This window comes from Strigops habroptila, chromosome 21 (assembly GCF_004027225.2).
Source record: "Strigops habroptila isolate Jane chromosome 21, bStrHab1.2.pri, whole genome shotgun sequence".
Classification (NCBI taxonomy): Eukaryota; Metazoa; Chordata; class Aves; order Psittaciformes; family Psittacidae; genus Strigops; species Strigops habroptila.
This window is the reverse complement of record NC_044297.2, coordinates 2,209,592-2,224,455: the sequence shown is the minus strand read 5'-3', so window position 1 is coordinate 2,224,455 and position 14,864 is coordinate 2,209,592. Positions and strand designations below refer to the sequence as shown.

The following is a 14,864-nucleotide window of genomic DNA, read 5'->3' as shown; positions in this document are numbered from 1 at the left end:
ACTGAAGATTGCATTGGAAAACCTGAAATATATGGAAAAATTCTAGATGAAAAGGCTGATCTACAATTTCAAGTGATCTACCACGGGCTTGGTTGTCTGCAGCCTATGGAGGCTTTTCCACCCAAAGATTCTGTCTCTTAGCTAAATCTTTTAAAATAGCAGGGGAAGGGGGGGTGTTGGTCACAGAATCCCAGCCTGGTTTGGGTTAGAAGCAACCTTAAAGCTCATCCAGCTCCAACCCCCTGCCACGGGCAGGGACACCTTCCACTAGAGCAGGTTGCTCCAAGCCCCTGTGTCCAACCTGGCCTTGAACACTGCCAGGGATGGGGCAGCCACAGCTTCTCTGGGCACCCTGTGCCAGCGCCTCAGCACCCTCACAGGGAAGAGCTTCTGCCTCAGAGCTCATCTCAATCTCCCCTCTGGCAGGTTAAAGCCATTCCCCTTGCCCTGTCCCTACAGGCCCTTGTCCATTTTCTATTGGAACTCAAGATTCCAGCTCACACTGTTGAACTAAATGACCCATGATTCATTGAAATAACTATATGAGGGCATACCCTTAAAATATGCCCTTTTCTTCTGGTTTTAGCTATCACCCTTGTTTTATCCAAGAAGATGCAGAAATAACTCGAAGGTTTTAGCTATTCCCAGTTCCCAAGGGCAGTGTCAACAACAGTTTAAGTAAATATGTCAAACACCTCTCAGTGTTTATTGTAGAAAGTGAGTTTTTAGAAGCATTTATCTTCATGTTAATAAAAACTTACAACATCCCGCTCCTTCCCACACCAGCTTCTTACAAGTATTTGCTAACACCTGAATTGGTCTCTTGCATCTTCCTAAGGAGAGCAGACACAAGGAGAGGCACAGGCATCCCTGTAAGGCTACACTTCCATGGGTGTGTGTTCCCCACTGAAGGATCATTACCTGCATGTCAGAGCAACTAGCAAATAAAAACAAATGAGTTGTTTGTGTTGGAAGGTAACAGACACTCAGTTCAGAGAATAAATGCTCCCCTCATCAGTTTTCATTACCTTTTCCATTTGACAAGCCCTTTACAGAAGCGAGCACATAAATTGCTGTAGCACTAATCACAGCAATCTAAATATTGGCAAGATTACAGTATCATTCAAGAAACCAGTACAAATATCAAACCTGGTTCCTCTTTACCAAGGTAAATGAGTTTTTCCTTGCCCCCAGAAACACTTCTACTTTCTCTGTCCTCGCCCATTCCCCTCCTCTAATCCTTCCCTCTCCCTGCTGTATTTTCTTACCCTTGGAATGCCTTCTGTGATTTCAGATCCACCTTTTTTTAGGAGGAGCTTTCCAAAAACTTTCCTCAATTGCCCTGTATTTGACCTGTTATCTTGGGTTTCATGATTACCTCCCTCTTGGATTGCATCCTGGAATTCCCAACAGATATCTAGTCTTATCACCATTTCAACACCTAGACACAAGTCCCGAGCCTCACCTGCACCCAAAAGTTGTTTGTAGCAATGTAGTGATGCCCACGCAGAAGAAAATGGTCCCGATCAACTGGCTGGTAGCCCACTGGTCAAATCCAACACACATGGCATCAGCGAGCAGAAAGGGCACTGCTATAGTTCCACTGAAGCATGTCAAGTAATGCTGTGAAGAGAAAAAGGGTTTGTTAATAGTGCAGCCAATCCTAGAATCAATCAGGTTGGAAAAGAGCTTTAAGATCATCAAGTCCAACCATTACCCCAGCACTGCCAAGGCCACCACTAACCCAAGTCACTCAGGGCCTTGTCTACAGACTATTAAGAAGTAAATACACTTAGGAGCATCTTTTCTTTTGCAGTGGCTATTTCTGTTCTTGAATAACCCACCAAAGCTCTCACTTCCTGCTCCTAAGCATTTCTTCAAATATTTTCCTTCCATGCTGAGCTACCACCAGCCTGTTGCTAACAATGCTCCTGCTGTAGGATGAACTAGGTTGTTTGAACAGCTACATGGCTACTGCTCTTGAGGAGGAGGTATCTAGGTAACTGTACTGAAAACAGCTTCTAACTCAGAAAAGCAGATAAATAACTCCATTCACTTTCAGCCATGTGAAAAAAAACACCAGCTTACAAATGAACATAAGAGCACACACAAACTAAGATGCAAATAAGCTCCCAAGTACCAGAAACGAAGTACTCATTACTACTTCTTCGATTCAAATACATTACTATGTCTTCAATTCAAATAACATTAAGCAAATAAAACCCAAGAGTCACCACGTTCAACAAAAGTAGAAATATAATCCCTCCAGAACTGCTTGTCCTTGAGGAATGGCAGAAATAAAAAGGATGTTTTGGAATGTATTTGTTTGGAGATCTCAACATACTTTACAGATATTAACAAATTCTCAGCATTCCTCTGGGACAGATATTGTTACTATTTGAGAAAGAAAGGAGATGAAAGAGCTGTTCTGCTGCAAACAAGTGTGTGGCTGAGCTGGTAGTAGGGTCCAGCTCACCACCACAGTCCTACTCCTTGCAGGAATGCTATGCTCCCACTCCAAGGAGTGCAGAATTTGCCTGCTCTGTCTACTAGTGACCCTACAGGTCCAGGATGAGAATTGAAATGACTACAGCAGCAGCTTTAATAGTCAAGATCTCAGGACTAAGCCATTCTCTCTCCATCTTTGGTTCCAGAGGTCCCAAATGTCACTTTCTGAAGCTCACCACTGTGCATTTGCTCCCTTATTTACTAACAGCAACATTAACATAACATTTAAGTGAATCTCACAAATGCATAAGCAGCAAACAATATAGATCAGTATCCACACAGTAACCTTAGTTTCTGCTGAAGGTGATCACTCACCATCTTAACACTTTCTTCAGACAAGTGAGAGTGTGGGAAGAATAAAATTCTCACATCTACAAATGCAATGAACTACAGAGAAAATACTGAACGAGCTCTGAAAGTGACAGAGGGAAAATGATAGCTGGTGTAGAACATACCTGTAACCCCAAAAATATGCAGAGATACCAGGGAGGGACATCTTCGATGGTGTAAATCATGTCAGTTCTCTGGGCATCTAAACTGCCGCTGCTGTCCAGTGTCTCTGCCAAAGAGCTCTGTTTGACAGGGAGGGTGAAGAAGTAGATTAGTGTTACATATGAATAAACTGAATGGGAACTGTCAGGCAATTCCCAGATACTCCAAGGCTGGTATAATCATCCCAAGAAATGATGATGGGTGATGTTTTTCAAGCCTTTTACCTATGATTTCTTCTCGTCTCCAGCTGTAGCTACTGAACTTGTACCAAACACATTCACTTCTCCAAGCCAGGCCCCTGCTGATTTACACTAACACAATTGCTCATTTATGACAGATCCAATCTGGCAGCCAAAAGGTGCCCCAAAAATGGGATTGTCATGACAGAACTGTTTATTAAACTCAAAAAGGAAGAATGAGAACTAGGCAGAAGAGTCAACAACAGCAGTTTTCAGAGCGGAATGGCTATCCTTGCATAAAAGACCAAAATCACAGGCAAGACAGTTCCTCATTACAGTAATTGCTTCCCCACTTAATTCTTACTCAATTCCAGGCTTGGTTAACCTTTTTGAGCCACAGGATTTATTATTTTTGCTTCCACCCCACATTGAAGCAGTGAAGAAAACACTGCTCATTATAACTAAATACATCCATGGCCAATTCCTATTAGTCAAGAGGACTTCCTCCAAACCTACAGGAATTTAAGTGAGACCACATTCCGGCCTGGCATGTGTCCTCGTTTGCAGGGAGCTAAGAGACAACTGACCACACAAATACACACAGCAGAATCCCTGCAGCTTCTTCATTAAACCAAGATTCAGCTCAATCGTTTCTCCTTCACAACGAAGTGGAATCGTTTCCTTCCAACTCTCCGGTTTGGAAATTCCTGAGAACAAAACCACAATGCTCCAAAGCTCCACCACCAAAAGCAGGAGGAAGCATCAGATTTTATCATTTCAGCTTAACTAACCCCAAAATACCTTATATAACTACTGTTTTGACCTAATCCACACTAGAACATAAAAACCTCCTGTGAAGCAGCCTTACACAAAGACAGGGAACTTTGCCAGACTCGTGACTTTGCCTCAAAAGCTCTTTCCTCCTTCAAAAATCACCACACATCCACAGATTGTGCTTAGATAATCTCCCTTTGGTTTATCATCTACAAGGTCAGGGAAGCCAAACAGAGCCAGGGCATTTCCCTCTTCCCCCAGGTTTCTGTTAGTAAAACAAATGCCACTGGGTTTGTTCCAATTCAGGGAGCGTAAGTGATCACATCACTAGGGAAAGGTGAAGGGTATTACAGTTGAAAAGCAAAATACAGCAATGCTAATATCAGAAAACTCTTTCAATCAACATCAAGCACCAAGCAATCCGCTCACCAGGGTGGGTTTGAATAAGGTACAAGTCCTAAATAGAGGAGTAAGGAAATGGTTCACTGCACAACTCATCTTGCCAACTTCCAGCACTGATGTCTGTCTTTATCCAGTCAATGAAGGAATGACACTCTCCTGACCCGACTCTCTAAAAACTGACAAAGGAAAAGAATCAGGAACTTGAGTTTTAGAGCTTCACCTCATACTGGAGGGCGAGCACTGAGCAGCAGTAAAACCTGCCCACATCTTGTCTCTAACTGGAACGTGAGAAAACACCTTTATATCCTCCTGTGTCCCATGCACAACGTCAGGCTGGTCAGAGACTGGATGGGAGCAGCCTTGAGGAGAAGGACTTGGGGGTGTTGGGTGAGGAGAAGCTCCCCATGACCCGGCTTCAGTGTGTGCTTGAGCCCAGAACCCCCCCGTGTGCTGGGCTGCACCCCCAGAGCGTGAGCAGCAGCTCAGGGAGGGGATCCTGCCCCTCTGCTGCGCTCTGGGGAGACCCCCCCTGCAGCCCTGATCCAGCTCTGGGGCAACAGCACCAGAGGGACGTGGAGCTGCTGGAGCGAGGCCAGGGGAGGCCCCGGAGCTGCTGCAAGGGCTGGGTTAACAAAACTGCTTTATAACAACAGAAAGTATCACAGGTGCTTCTCTGGGTGAACCTTTGTTTTCCTGAGGAAGTTCTCAGGAGAAGCCTCTAGTGATGATAAATGTCCTGATGTCGGTCCATAATGACACTGGCTGTTGAGTCTTCTACCTGTCTTTGTGCCTTGCCTTAGGTCTACACATAACTGCATTGATATCATAGACTGGTTTGGGTTGGAAGGGTCCTTACAGCTCATCCACTTCCAACTGGATGCCACTGGCAGGCACACCTTCCACTAGAGCAGGTTGCTCCAAGCCGCTGTGTCCAACCTGGCCTTGAATGCAGATAATGGCTAAAGGGAACTAACATAAAAGTTAGTTCACACTGAAGAGTGAGGGATTGGAGAGCTCAGGCAAGGTCTGGCTCTCACTGCTGTGGGTAAGTCACTGGGTAGTCACTGGCCCTCTCATATCTCAAGCATGTGCCTGCTGGTTTAATGTATTGCTGGTACTTGCCAAGTATGCCATAGGGAACTGCTGGGAACAAACTGCACCTTCTTGAAGGAGATACCAATCAGAGACTAATTCTTTTTAACTGGCTAAAGGTGGGACAACACCAAAATGAATAAAAAGCACAGAGTAAGTATAAACAGGGGCGGGAGAAATGACACAGAGATAAAGGTGGAGCAAAAACGTGGGGGGAACAAGGCCTTTATATACCTTTAGATATATACCTTTATATACCTTATATATCTTTAGATATACCTTAACTAAAGAGCTGACAACATGCTCAAATTAGTTGTATTAAGCATTAAGCAACACAGTATTGTCTATTTTACAGGGATACAACAATACAGTTATTTCTCATCTAGCCTAATAGTTTATTGTTTCAAGTCACAAATACTGTGAGTCAATGTAAGCACTGAGCATCCTCCAGCAATTAAATTATTTCAGTCCTCTTTGTTACAGGCTTTTTAATCAAGGTCTTTCATTTGCCTTTTTGGTGAATGAACTCTCAAGAGGAATGGAAAGCCATGAAGATGCTTCATGCACACACTTATCTGAAGTGAAAAGCAGGAGGTTTGCCCAGATTACCAGAAATACTATCTTAATACATGAGGCTTTAATTGCTGCAGCCCCTCCTTTCACTGTAAGCCACAGCAAAGCTTTAACTTGAGCAGATTTGCTTGATTAAAAGCTCGTGGTCTCTTTAAGGTGAATTATCAACAGCCATTTACAGTTCTCATCACACAGATCAAGTGGAAGGGAGAGAAATAAGGTAAAAACAGGCCATGAAGACATGCTTTAACGTCTAGAGATCGCTTATCTTGGTTGCACAACTTCATCCCAGCACCTTTTGCTCAAGGCTTTTATCAGATTGCTCCTCTCCACGCTAGTCTGAGCGTGCTCCAAGGATCAGCCACCACAGACATTGCAGGGCAGCAGTTGCCAAAATGTGCCCATGAAAATATCAGCATGATCAAGGTGGTAGCAGGGAGTACTTGAGACATATGGGAAGACTATCCCTAACAGTGCATGAAGGCACACTGTGGAATTCCTAACATTCTTTGGAAATATAATTTGGTCAAGTTGAGGCCTTTTGGAGATAAGGCTTAACCACAAAGCCAAATAGACAGAAAAAGGTGCTGTTCACATTTACTGTAATCCTCTTAAAGAGCAGCTCAGATTCACACCATCTCTACTTGCAAGAATGTTATTGAACAGGGATGGGGAATGATGGAATTGAGAAAAAACCTGGAAAAATCACAACCACATTGAATCACAGAAACAACCAGGTTGGAAAAGAGCTTTAAGATCATCAAGTCCAACCATTCCCCAGCACTGCCAAGGCCACCACTGACCCATGGCACTGAGGCCTCGGCTACACGGGGTGTGAACACTTGCAGGGACGGTGACTCCAGCCCTGCCCTGGGCAGCCTGTTCCAATGCCTGAGCACCCTCTGGGGAAGGAATTGTTCCTCAGCTCCATCTAAACCTCCCCTGGTGCAGCTTGAGGCCGTTTCCTCTTGTCCCATCCCTTGGGAGCAGAGACCAGCCCCCTCCTGGCTCCATCCTCCTGTCAGGCAGTTGCAGAGAGCGATAAGGTCCCCCCTGAGCCTTTTCTTCTCCAGACTAAACCCCCCAGGTCCCTTTGAGGCCTCAAGTGGGTTGTTGATCCTGAATGATCTAAGATACAATCATCGATATCCTAAGGAAAAATGTTCAAGGGTTTTTATGAATGACCTGAAAGCCATTCATTAAGCTGTCACTCAATAACAATAAGCAGCCCCCTGCTTGGAAAAAGGACGAGAAAAATTAAGTTTCTGAGGTTGGAGCTTGGAGGAAAGAGAATGGGAAAGCTCCTGCTTTTTGAAGGTGCTCAACAGCACCAGTTTGCTTGACTAAATGCAGAAGTACTGAAGGCCTGAAGAACAGCACAGAATGACCTTACCATGGAAACCATGCAAAAGGCCAAGGGAAATGAAGAAATCAAAAAATTGCCCATTATGAATTTTGGTGCCAGGTCAAAGTGCTTCTAACATCTGCTGAGTCATTCCCTGTGTGCTAAAACCAAGATGTGTGACCAGAAGAGTCACAAGGACGCAACGCCCCCAAGCCTGATCTGAACCTGGAAGTCAGCATGTCTGATTAGAGAAAGACAATCCCTCAGCCCACTAAAACCAGTGTGGACAAATAAGAGAAGTGAGAAAGCAAGGATGAGTTCTCACCTAGAAGGAAAGCACTACGTACCTTTTCTGCTATGCCATTTTCTGTTGTATAGATGGCCATCAGCTCGGTGTCTTCTGTATCCTGGTCACCGCTGGATGTTGCTCCACCATTTATCACGACCTTCAAAATAAAACAACAAAAAAGAAACACAAGGTTTTCAAATGAACATTTTATCTGGGATCTCACCTCAGGTCACTCTGGTTTCTCCCCTGGTACTTGCCATCTTGGACATTTTGTCACAAAACATCACAAGCATGACAAGCAATCATTTATATTCCTAGACATGTTGTTATGGAAAGACATCACATACAGCTCCTCAAAGCCTGGACAGTGTCCACTGAGGGGGGGAAGAAACCATCAGGAGTCTGATGAGAAGAGTTCTTAAGAGGCAGATGTGTAGAACAGAATGACATAACAGGAAATCTGTCTAAGTAAAAGCCAACAAATGTTTCCTTGCTGCCTGCTCCCCTTAGTCAAACAAATCAGGATATAACCAGGGGCTGATGCATTCTGCAGCAGGACAGTTAACAGTAGGACAGGGCTACAGCATTGGTGGATGAGGGAAGAGCGACTGATGCCATCTACCTGGACTTGTGCAAGGCATTTGATAACACTGTCCTGCACGATATCCTTGTCTCTAAACTGGAGAGACATTACTTTGATGGATGGACCACTTGGCGGATAAGGAATTGGCTGGATGGTCGCACTCAGAGAGCTGCAGTCAATGGCTTGATGTCAAAGTGGAGCTCAGTGATAAGTGGTGTTCCTCAGCGGCTGGTGTTGGGACTGGGGCCATTTAATATCTTTGTGAGTGATATGGACATGGGATTGAGCACCCTCAGCAAGCTTGCCAATGACACTGTTTGGTTTGGGTGACACGCTGAAGAGATGAGATCTAGAGGGACCTGGACAGGCTGGAGAGGTGGGACCATGGAAACCTTATGAAGTTCAACAAGACCAAGTGCAAGGTCCTGCCCCTGGGTCAGGGCAACCCCCAGCACAAACACAGGCTGGGGGAGAGCGGATGGAGCAGCCCTGAGGAGAAGGACTTGGGGGTGTTGGGTGAGGAGAAGCTCCCCATGACCCGGCTTCAGTGTGTGCTTGAGCCCAGAACCCCCCCGTGTGCTGGGCTGCACCCCCAGAGCGTGAGCAGCAGCTCAGGGAGGGGATCCTGCCCCTCTGCTGCGCTCTGGGGAGCCCCCCCTGCAGTCCTGATCCAGCTCTGGGGCAACAGCACCAGAGGGACATGGAGCTGTTGGAGCGAGGCCAGAGGAGGCCCCGGAGCTGCTGCGAGGGCTGGAGCAGCTCTGCTCTGGAGCCAGGCTGAGAGAGCTGGGCTGGGGCAGCCTGGAGAAGAGAAGGCTCCTGAAGGGGAGACCTTAGAGCAGCTCCAGTGCCTAAAGGGGCTCCAGGAAACCTGGAGAGGGGCTTTGGACAAGGGATGTTCAAGGCCAGGTTGGACACAGGGGCTTGGAGCAACCTGCTCTAGTGGAAGGTGTCCCTGCCCATGGCAGGGGGTTGGAGCTGGATGAGCTTTAAAGTCACTTCCAACCCAAACCATGCCATGATTCTAACTGCTCTCATCAGGAGCTGCCTGGGGTGTTGCATGTTCTGGGACCAGCACTGCTTTGCAGCACACACATGAAATAACCACAGACACCATAATTGGCCATGTTTATATATAAACAGCAACAAGTGGCAAAGGAGGTTTCAGTAACTACTTGTGGAAATAAACACTTGGCACAACACAATTAGAACAAAGGGTTATTACTTACAGGCAGGGTGAAAAAGGTGGGATGTTTAGTTTCATCCTCATATTTGCCTTCTGTTGAGCCTCCTGCCTCCACTGATTTTGAAGTGGTATTCTTACCAATCCCCATCGTTTCCAGAATGTCAAGGACTTGCATACAGTCCCCAAGGGGATGCTTCTGGGATGAGAGGCCAAGTACTAAGGACAACTCCTTATTTCCACAGCAGCACCTCCAGGAATCTCCGAAGTGCTCAGTAATCCAGCTGGGACATTGGGGTTGCTTTTTTAAGTATCATTAGCATCGATGGCACCTAGAATTGAAGAGAGAAATTCATTTTTCCTTCATTACCCAAGAGATACGTACCAAGGCTCGTGCTCTGCAGCCCTGGTTCCCTTTCATGCTCATGACTCACCAACTCTTACCCTTCCTTTTTGATTTCATAATTAATAGATCAGCATTTAAAGATAAAGCTGATGGTATTTTAAAGTTCTTTCAGGACGGGAATGTGCTGATTATTCTCTCAGTCTTCTCTTGGGGTCTTCAATTATGGTGAAACCTTGATCTTGTTTGAGTTTCACAGTCATCTCCATAGCATTTTGGGGAACAAAGTACTCCTGTACCCCAGCTATGCAGCAACGGAACAGTTTGCTATTGAACATCCATTGAAAACATTACTCGTGCTGTCAAAGAGTGTAAATGTGTAGACTTACTCACAAGTTCACCTCTGTGTAACTAAATCCTTCCTTTTAAAACAACTCCTTTTGAAGCAAAAAGCTTCCAGGAAGCTTAGACTAAAGGGACAGTGAAGCACAGCTGAGTGCAGTGAGGATTTCAGACAGAAACAGCCCTTTCTGCTGAACACCCTCGCCTGAACTTAGCTCAGGTGCATGAGGGATGTTCAAAGTCATCTGTCTGATGATGCTGAAGCAACTGCTTCAGGATGAAACCATGTATTTAGTACTATGTAATTAATAGCACTATACTATTTTGGCCCAGGAACTGAAAAGATCATATAGTTTACTGGTTCTTTTCCCCAAGTGGGTCATTACAGCATAGATCCCACATCTCCTCCTTAACTTGGACCTGCCATCCCATGGTCACCCACATTGCTGCTATTTCCAAGACTAAGGAGCATGAATGAAGGGATTTGAACCTAAATTTCCCACAGGACAGCACAGAAAAGTGCAGAAAACCCAGTTTGCAGCCTGTGGGTCCTGAGCTTCAAAGAAGAAAGCGCGGTGCAGATGGCTGCGGGTGAAACAAGTTCAGGTACAGAGGAAAGTATGTGACAGAACCCCAAAATGGCCTTTTCTGACTCGTATCAAGTGAAACTCTGCAAAGCCAGGACCACATTCAAGCAGCAAAACCCATCATACACTGGTGCTGCTTCAAGAGCAACTTAATGGTATTTTAAACTTAATGATATTTTAAACTCTTCATCAGGGATTGTAGGGACGGACAAGGGGAATGGCTTTAACCTGCCAGAGGGGAGATTGAGATGAGCTCTGAGGCAGAAGCTCTTCCCTGTGAGGGTGCTGAGGCGCTGGCACAGGGTGCCCAGAGAAGCTGTGGCTGCCCCATCCCTGGCAGTGTTCAAGGCCAGGTTGGACACAGGGGCTTGGAGCAACCTGCTCTAGTGGAAGGTGTCCCTGCCTGTGGCAGGGGGTTGGAACTGGATGAGCTTTAAGGTCCCTTTCAACTTCAAACCATTCTGTGATTCTATAATTGCTAGAGGTGGAAATACCACTAAGGGACATTCAAAAAACACAGTTATGTAGGTATCAGAAACCCAAAAAGTGGGGTTTGGGGTTTTTCTTATGCTTCCCTTCCAAAAGGCCGCTCAGGAACACGCCAGCAGTTTGGATGTCAACTGGCATTGCAATAAAATGACACCGGACAAAGACCCTTCAGCCAGGGGACTGGGTGAAAAATTACCAGTATTTTAGAACCTCTTAATAGCTATTAGTTGCCCATTTGCTAGAAAATTCTGTATCCTTGAGGTGAAAGAGAGATTAATCTTTCAAAGCAATCCAACTTTTCAAGAGAGAAACCAGACGTACCTAAGAAACAGCACTCGGGCACTGAGATACCCTTGAGCACTGCTAACTAAATCCAAATGGAATGCAAAGTACTGCCTTCAAACAAGGGTTTCATTAAGACTTGTTTCCTAAATATTGAGAGCATAATTAATTGTCTCCCACTTAAACTTAAGATTGAAGGAGCAAAGCAGTTGGAGTGCTCACCGTTGCGCCACCCTGAAAGAAAAAGGCATCCCTGTTTTTCCAGTAACCACAGACTTCTCATCAAAAGTGCCAATCTCCAGACACGAAGAGCAACATTAAGTTAGTTTGTCTGCTTCCATTTCAAATCCTCACGGGAACATTCCTCTCCAGGCTGCCTATGCAGGCCTGGGAGGGATATGAGCAGGTTACAGAGGCAAGAGACAGGTACCAGCCTGAGGTCTGGGGGCAGGAGGGATGTCTGGGATGGGGTTTTTGGAGGGGGTTTGTTTGCTTTCCCTGTAAAGGGTGAAGGATTTTGTTCAAGCACACATGAAAAAACAGACAAGAAAAGCATTTGCCTTTTTCTGTCAATGTAGACAGGTTTTATTCTCCAAGATAATCAGGGATGGAGACAGGCGTGGTTTAGTCTGGCAGCTTTATCATCTCGCATTGGAAAGGAAAAGGGAAAAGGCAGAATTACACCTCCCTAACAAATGCAGTCATGCCAATAAACCACCACTGCGAGAGTTACACCAGCAGGAAACCTGCCACCAGGAGAGCTGGTTTAAGGTTTTCTGGCACGATAAGCTTCTTAGTTAGCATTAACTCCCATCTCCACTGATGCAAAAGAAAAGACCACATAATCCTATTTCACTTCGCATTGCGCAACAGTAAGACTACTATCTTCTCAAAGAAGATGGGATCCTTCCTTGGGAATTGGTCTTGAGAACTCCAGCAGGAGAGGACACACACAAGCTGCACTTTGGATTAATTCTTGAGAGCTGAAACAACAGCTACAACAGCAGTGGTTGGATGAGGGTTCCCAGATGGTGATGGAGCAGCGACTCCAAATGAACAGGTAAAACCTGCCTCATCAGCTGCTTTTCCTAGAGAGAGGGAAGGTGTGTTTGTGTCCACACGTGTACCTGCACATTAACACCACGCATACATGTGTCAGGGGAAGGGGTTCAAGGAAAACAAGGAGAACAACTTTCCAAACTTTTCTTGCATTCATGGAACAGATACTAATGCGATTTTCAGAAGACTTCTATTCTGCAATCAAACTGAACCAGAAATCTTTAGGCAGCAGCACATCAGGTTAGCTGAAAGGTATCACTCTTAAACTTTATCAGACCTCTGACCCACCGAGCATAGCTAAGTGAGGTGACTCTGATGTTTTATAGCCTTCCCTAACTAATCCAACTCATTGAAGCTATAGAGTCACACAGAAAGAGATAAACCTCATACACCATCAGCTAGGTGCACCCAGTGCAATGCCCTGCATCAAACAGAAAGGTTACAAGTGAAATTTCCAACCAAGCCACTGATTAACATTCAGCTCTTTCTAGACCAAATTATCTTGCTGCTCATACATGATTAACCCAGGAAGGCCAAAAGCTGACATGGGTTTACAATGGTTTAGATAAGATGAGTATCGAGACAAGCAGCTAACTGCAGGGGATAGTCCAGGTGCAAGTTCACCAGAGGCAAGCCCTCGTAGCCAGGGAAAACTCTGCACCTCGATACCTTTGCCTTTACTCCACACACAAACCTCCCTCCAGATCTGGGACCATCAGGACAGGACACAGAGCCACTGCAGTGCCTGGCGCTTCTCATACTTTGCCTTTTCCTGACCACTAATACCCCATTTTCTCTTTTGCCAAGGGAGCTCCTATTTTGTTTAAACAAGTTCCAGTGCATTTCAAAGCTCACTGCAAGAAAAAGAGGTAAGAACCATCAGAGATGGAGATGTACAATGCAAAACCGATTAAACGTGCTTTTCTGTTTCTTGATGCAGCTTCTGCCTTCAAGTCATCACTCTGGAACCTCTACTACAAATAAAAACATACCCTGGAGTACACAACAAAGGTTTTACTACAGAGAAACCTGCCCATATACCAAGACAGGCTGTACGAAAAGCTTCTGTTTCACAAGGTACCAAACTGCATGGAAATCAGTCTAAAAGACACTCCGAAAACTCATCTCTTACTAGACTCAAGAGTTAACTTGGGCAGGACATGAAATAGAGAGAACCATAAAGAGCTTATTAACATGGAAAGGAAAAATGAACCATGAACCCATTAAAGGCAATTGTAATATAGACACCTTCTCCCTTGGATGCGTTGTTTTCTTTAAAAGCAGCATCATTTGATATAGTTTTTGGCGGAACCACACTAAAAAATGTTCCCTACTTTTTCATGTGAGTCTGAGAACACCCAGCAACAACTACAAAAGAGATATTAAAAACCCAATAAGTCAGATTTGCTGTAATAGCATCATCTCTACAATGCTATGGTTGAGGGCCTTTAACATCTGAATTCAGAGCTTGGCAAAGCAAAGACTGGGGAAAACAAAACCAATGTGACCTCCAGACAATGTGCTTGGGGCAACAGCCTGTTGGGGCCTTTCTGTCTGTTTGGGGGGGTTTTAACATCCATTAGAAGAGTGCACAATTTGTCAGGCGCTGTCACACTGGCAGCACCAGAGCTGGGAAGCAATGAGTGTGTTCAGGCTGCACTGTCAATGCTATAAAGCTCATGGACCCACATTTGCAATAAGCAGACCTAGAGGTGTCCTGCCACGGGCAGGGACACCTTCCACTAGAGCAGGGTGCTCCAAGCCCCTGTGTCCAACCTGGCCTTGAACACTGCCAGGGATGGGGCAGCCACAGCTTCTCTGGGCACCCTGTGCCAGTGCCTCAGCACCCTCACAGGGAACAACTTCTGCTTAAGATCCCATCTCAGTCTCCCCTGTGGCAGGTTAAAGCCATCCCCCTTGTCCTGTCCCTACGTCCCTTGTCCAAAGCCCCTCTCCAGGTTTCTTGCAGACCCCTACAAAGGAGAATCCTACAAAGGAGAACCCTAGCTAGTCTGAAAGGTAAGTTTATTCCCTCCTATCTCTTAGCACAGTAGAAGTGCCAACAGAATTACATCAGTACCTGTGTTCGTCTCCACCTCAACTGTGGAAAAACAAAGACCTACTTATGGTGGCCCTACACTGCTGTGCAAGGGAAATATTCACCAAGGAAGCACAACAGGCATGGTTCTAAAACAAGCAGGCAATGAAACAGAACATTCTTTAGAGCACAGGGATGGAAGAGCTCGCAGGAGCACTAATGGAGGTATGGCACCTGGTCAGCACATGTCGCACCACCCCAAGGAAGGAACCATGGTCAGATCCAATCCGGGACCTTTTTGGCT

At 45.5% G+C, this 14,864-nt stretch overlaps 1 protein-coding gene across 5 annotated transcripts in view; it reads right to left on the bottom strand.

Annotated features, from left to right (window-relative positions):
- The window catches only part of SLC23A2 (solute carrier family 23 member 2), a 59,770-nt gene that overhangs the window by 25,523 nt on the left and 19,383 nt on the right, over positions 1 to 14,864 (bottom strand). For 2 of the 5 annotated variants that reach the window (XM_030509924.1, XM_030509927.1), the window contains exons 2-5: positions 9,467 to 9,752; positions 7,713 to 7,811; positions 2,964 to 3,080; positions 1,466 to 1,623 (exon numbers count right to left, since the gene is read on the bottom strand). In XM_030509924.1, the coding sequence (XP_030365784.1) occupies positions 1,466 to 1,623; positions 2,964 to 3,080; positions 7,713 to 7,811; positions 9,467 to 9,598 (506 nt within the window). In that variant the 5' untranslated portion in view covers positions 9,599 to 9,752. Of the gene's footprint in view, positions 1 to 1,465; positions 1,624 to 2,963; positions 3,081 to 7,712; positions 7,812 to 9,466; positions 10,747 to 12,462; positions 12,689 to 14,864 lie in introns of those variants that run through there. The other 3 variants (XM_030509928.1, XM_030509926.1, XM_030509925.1) reach the window with 3 other exon arrangements.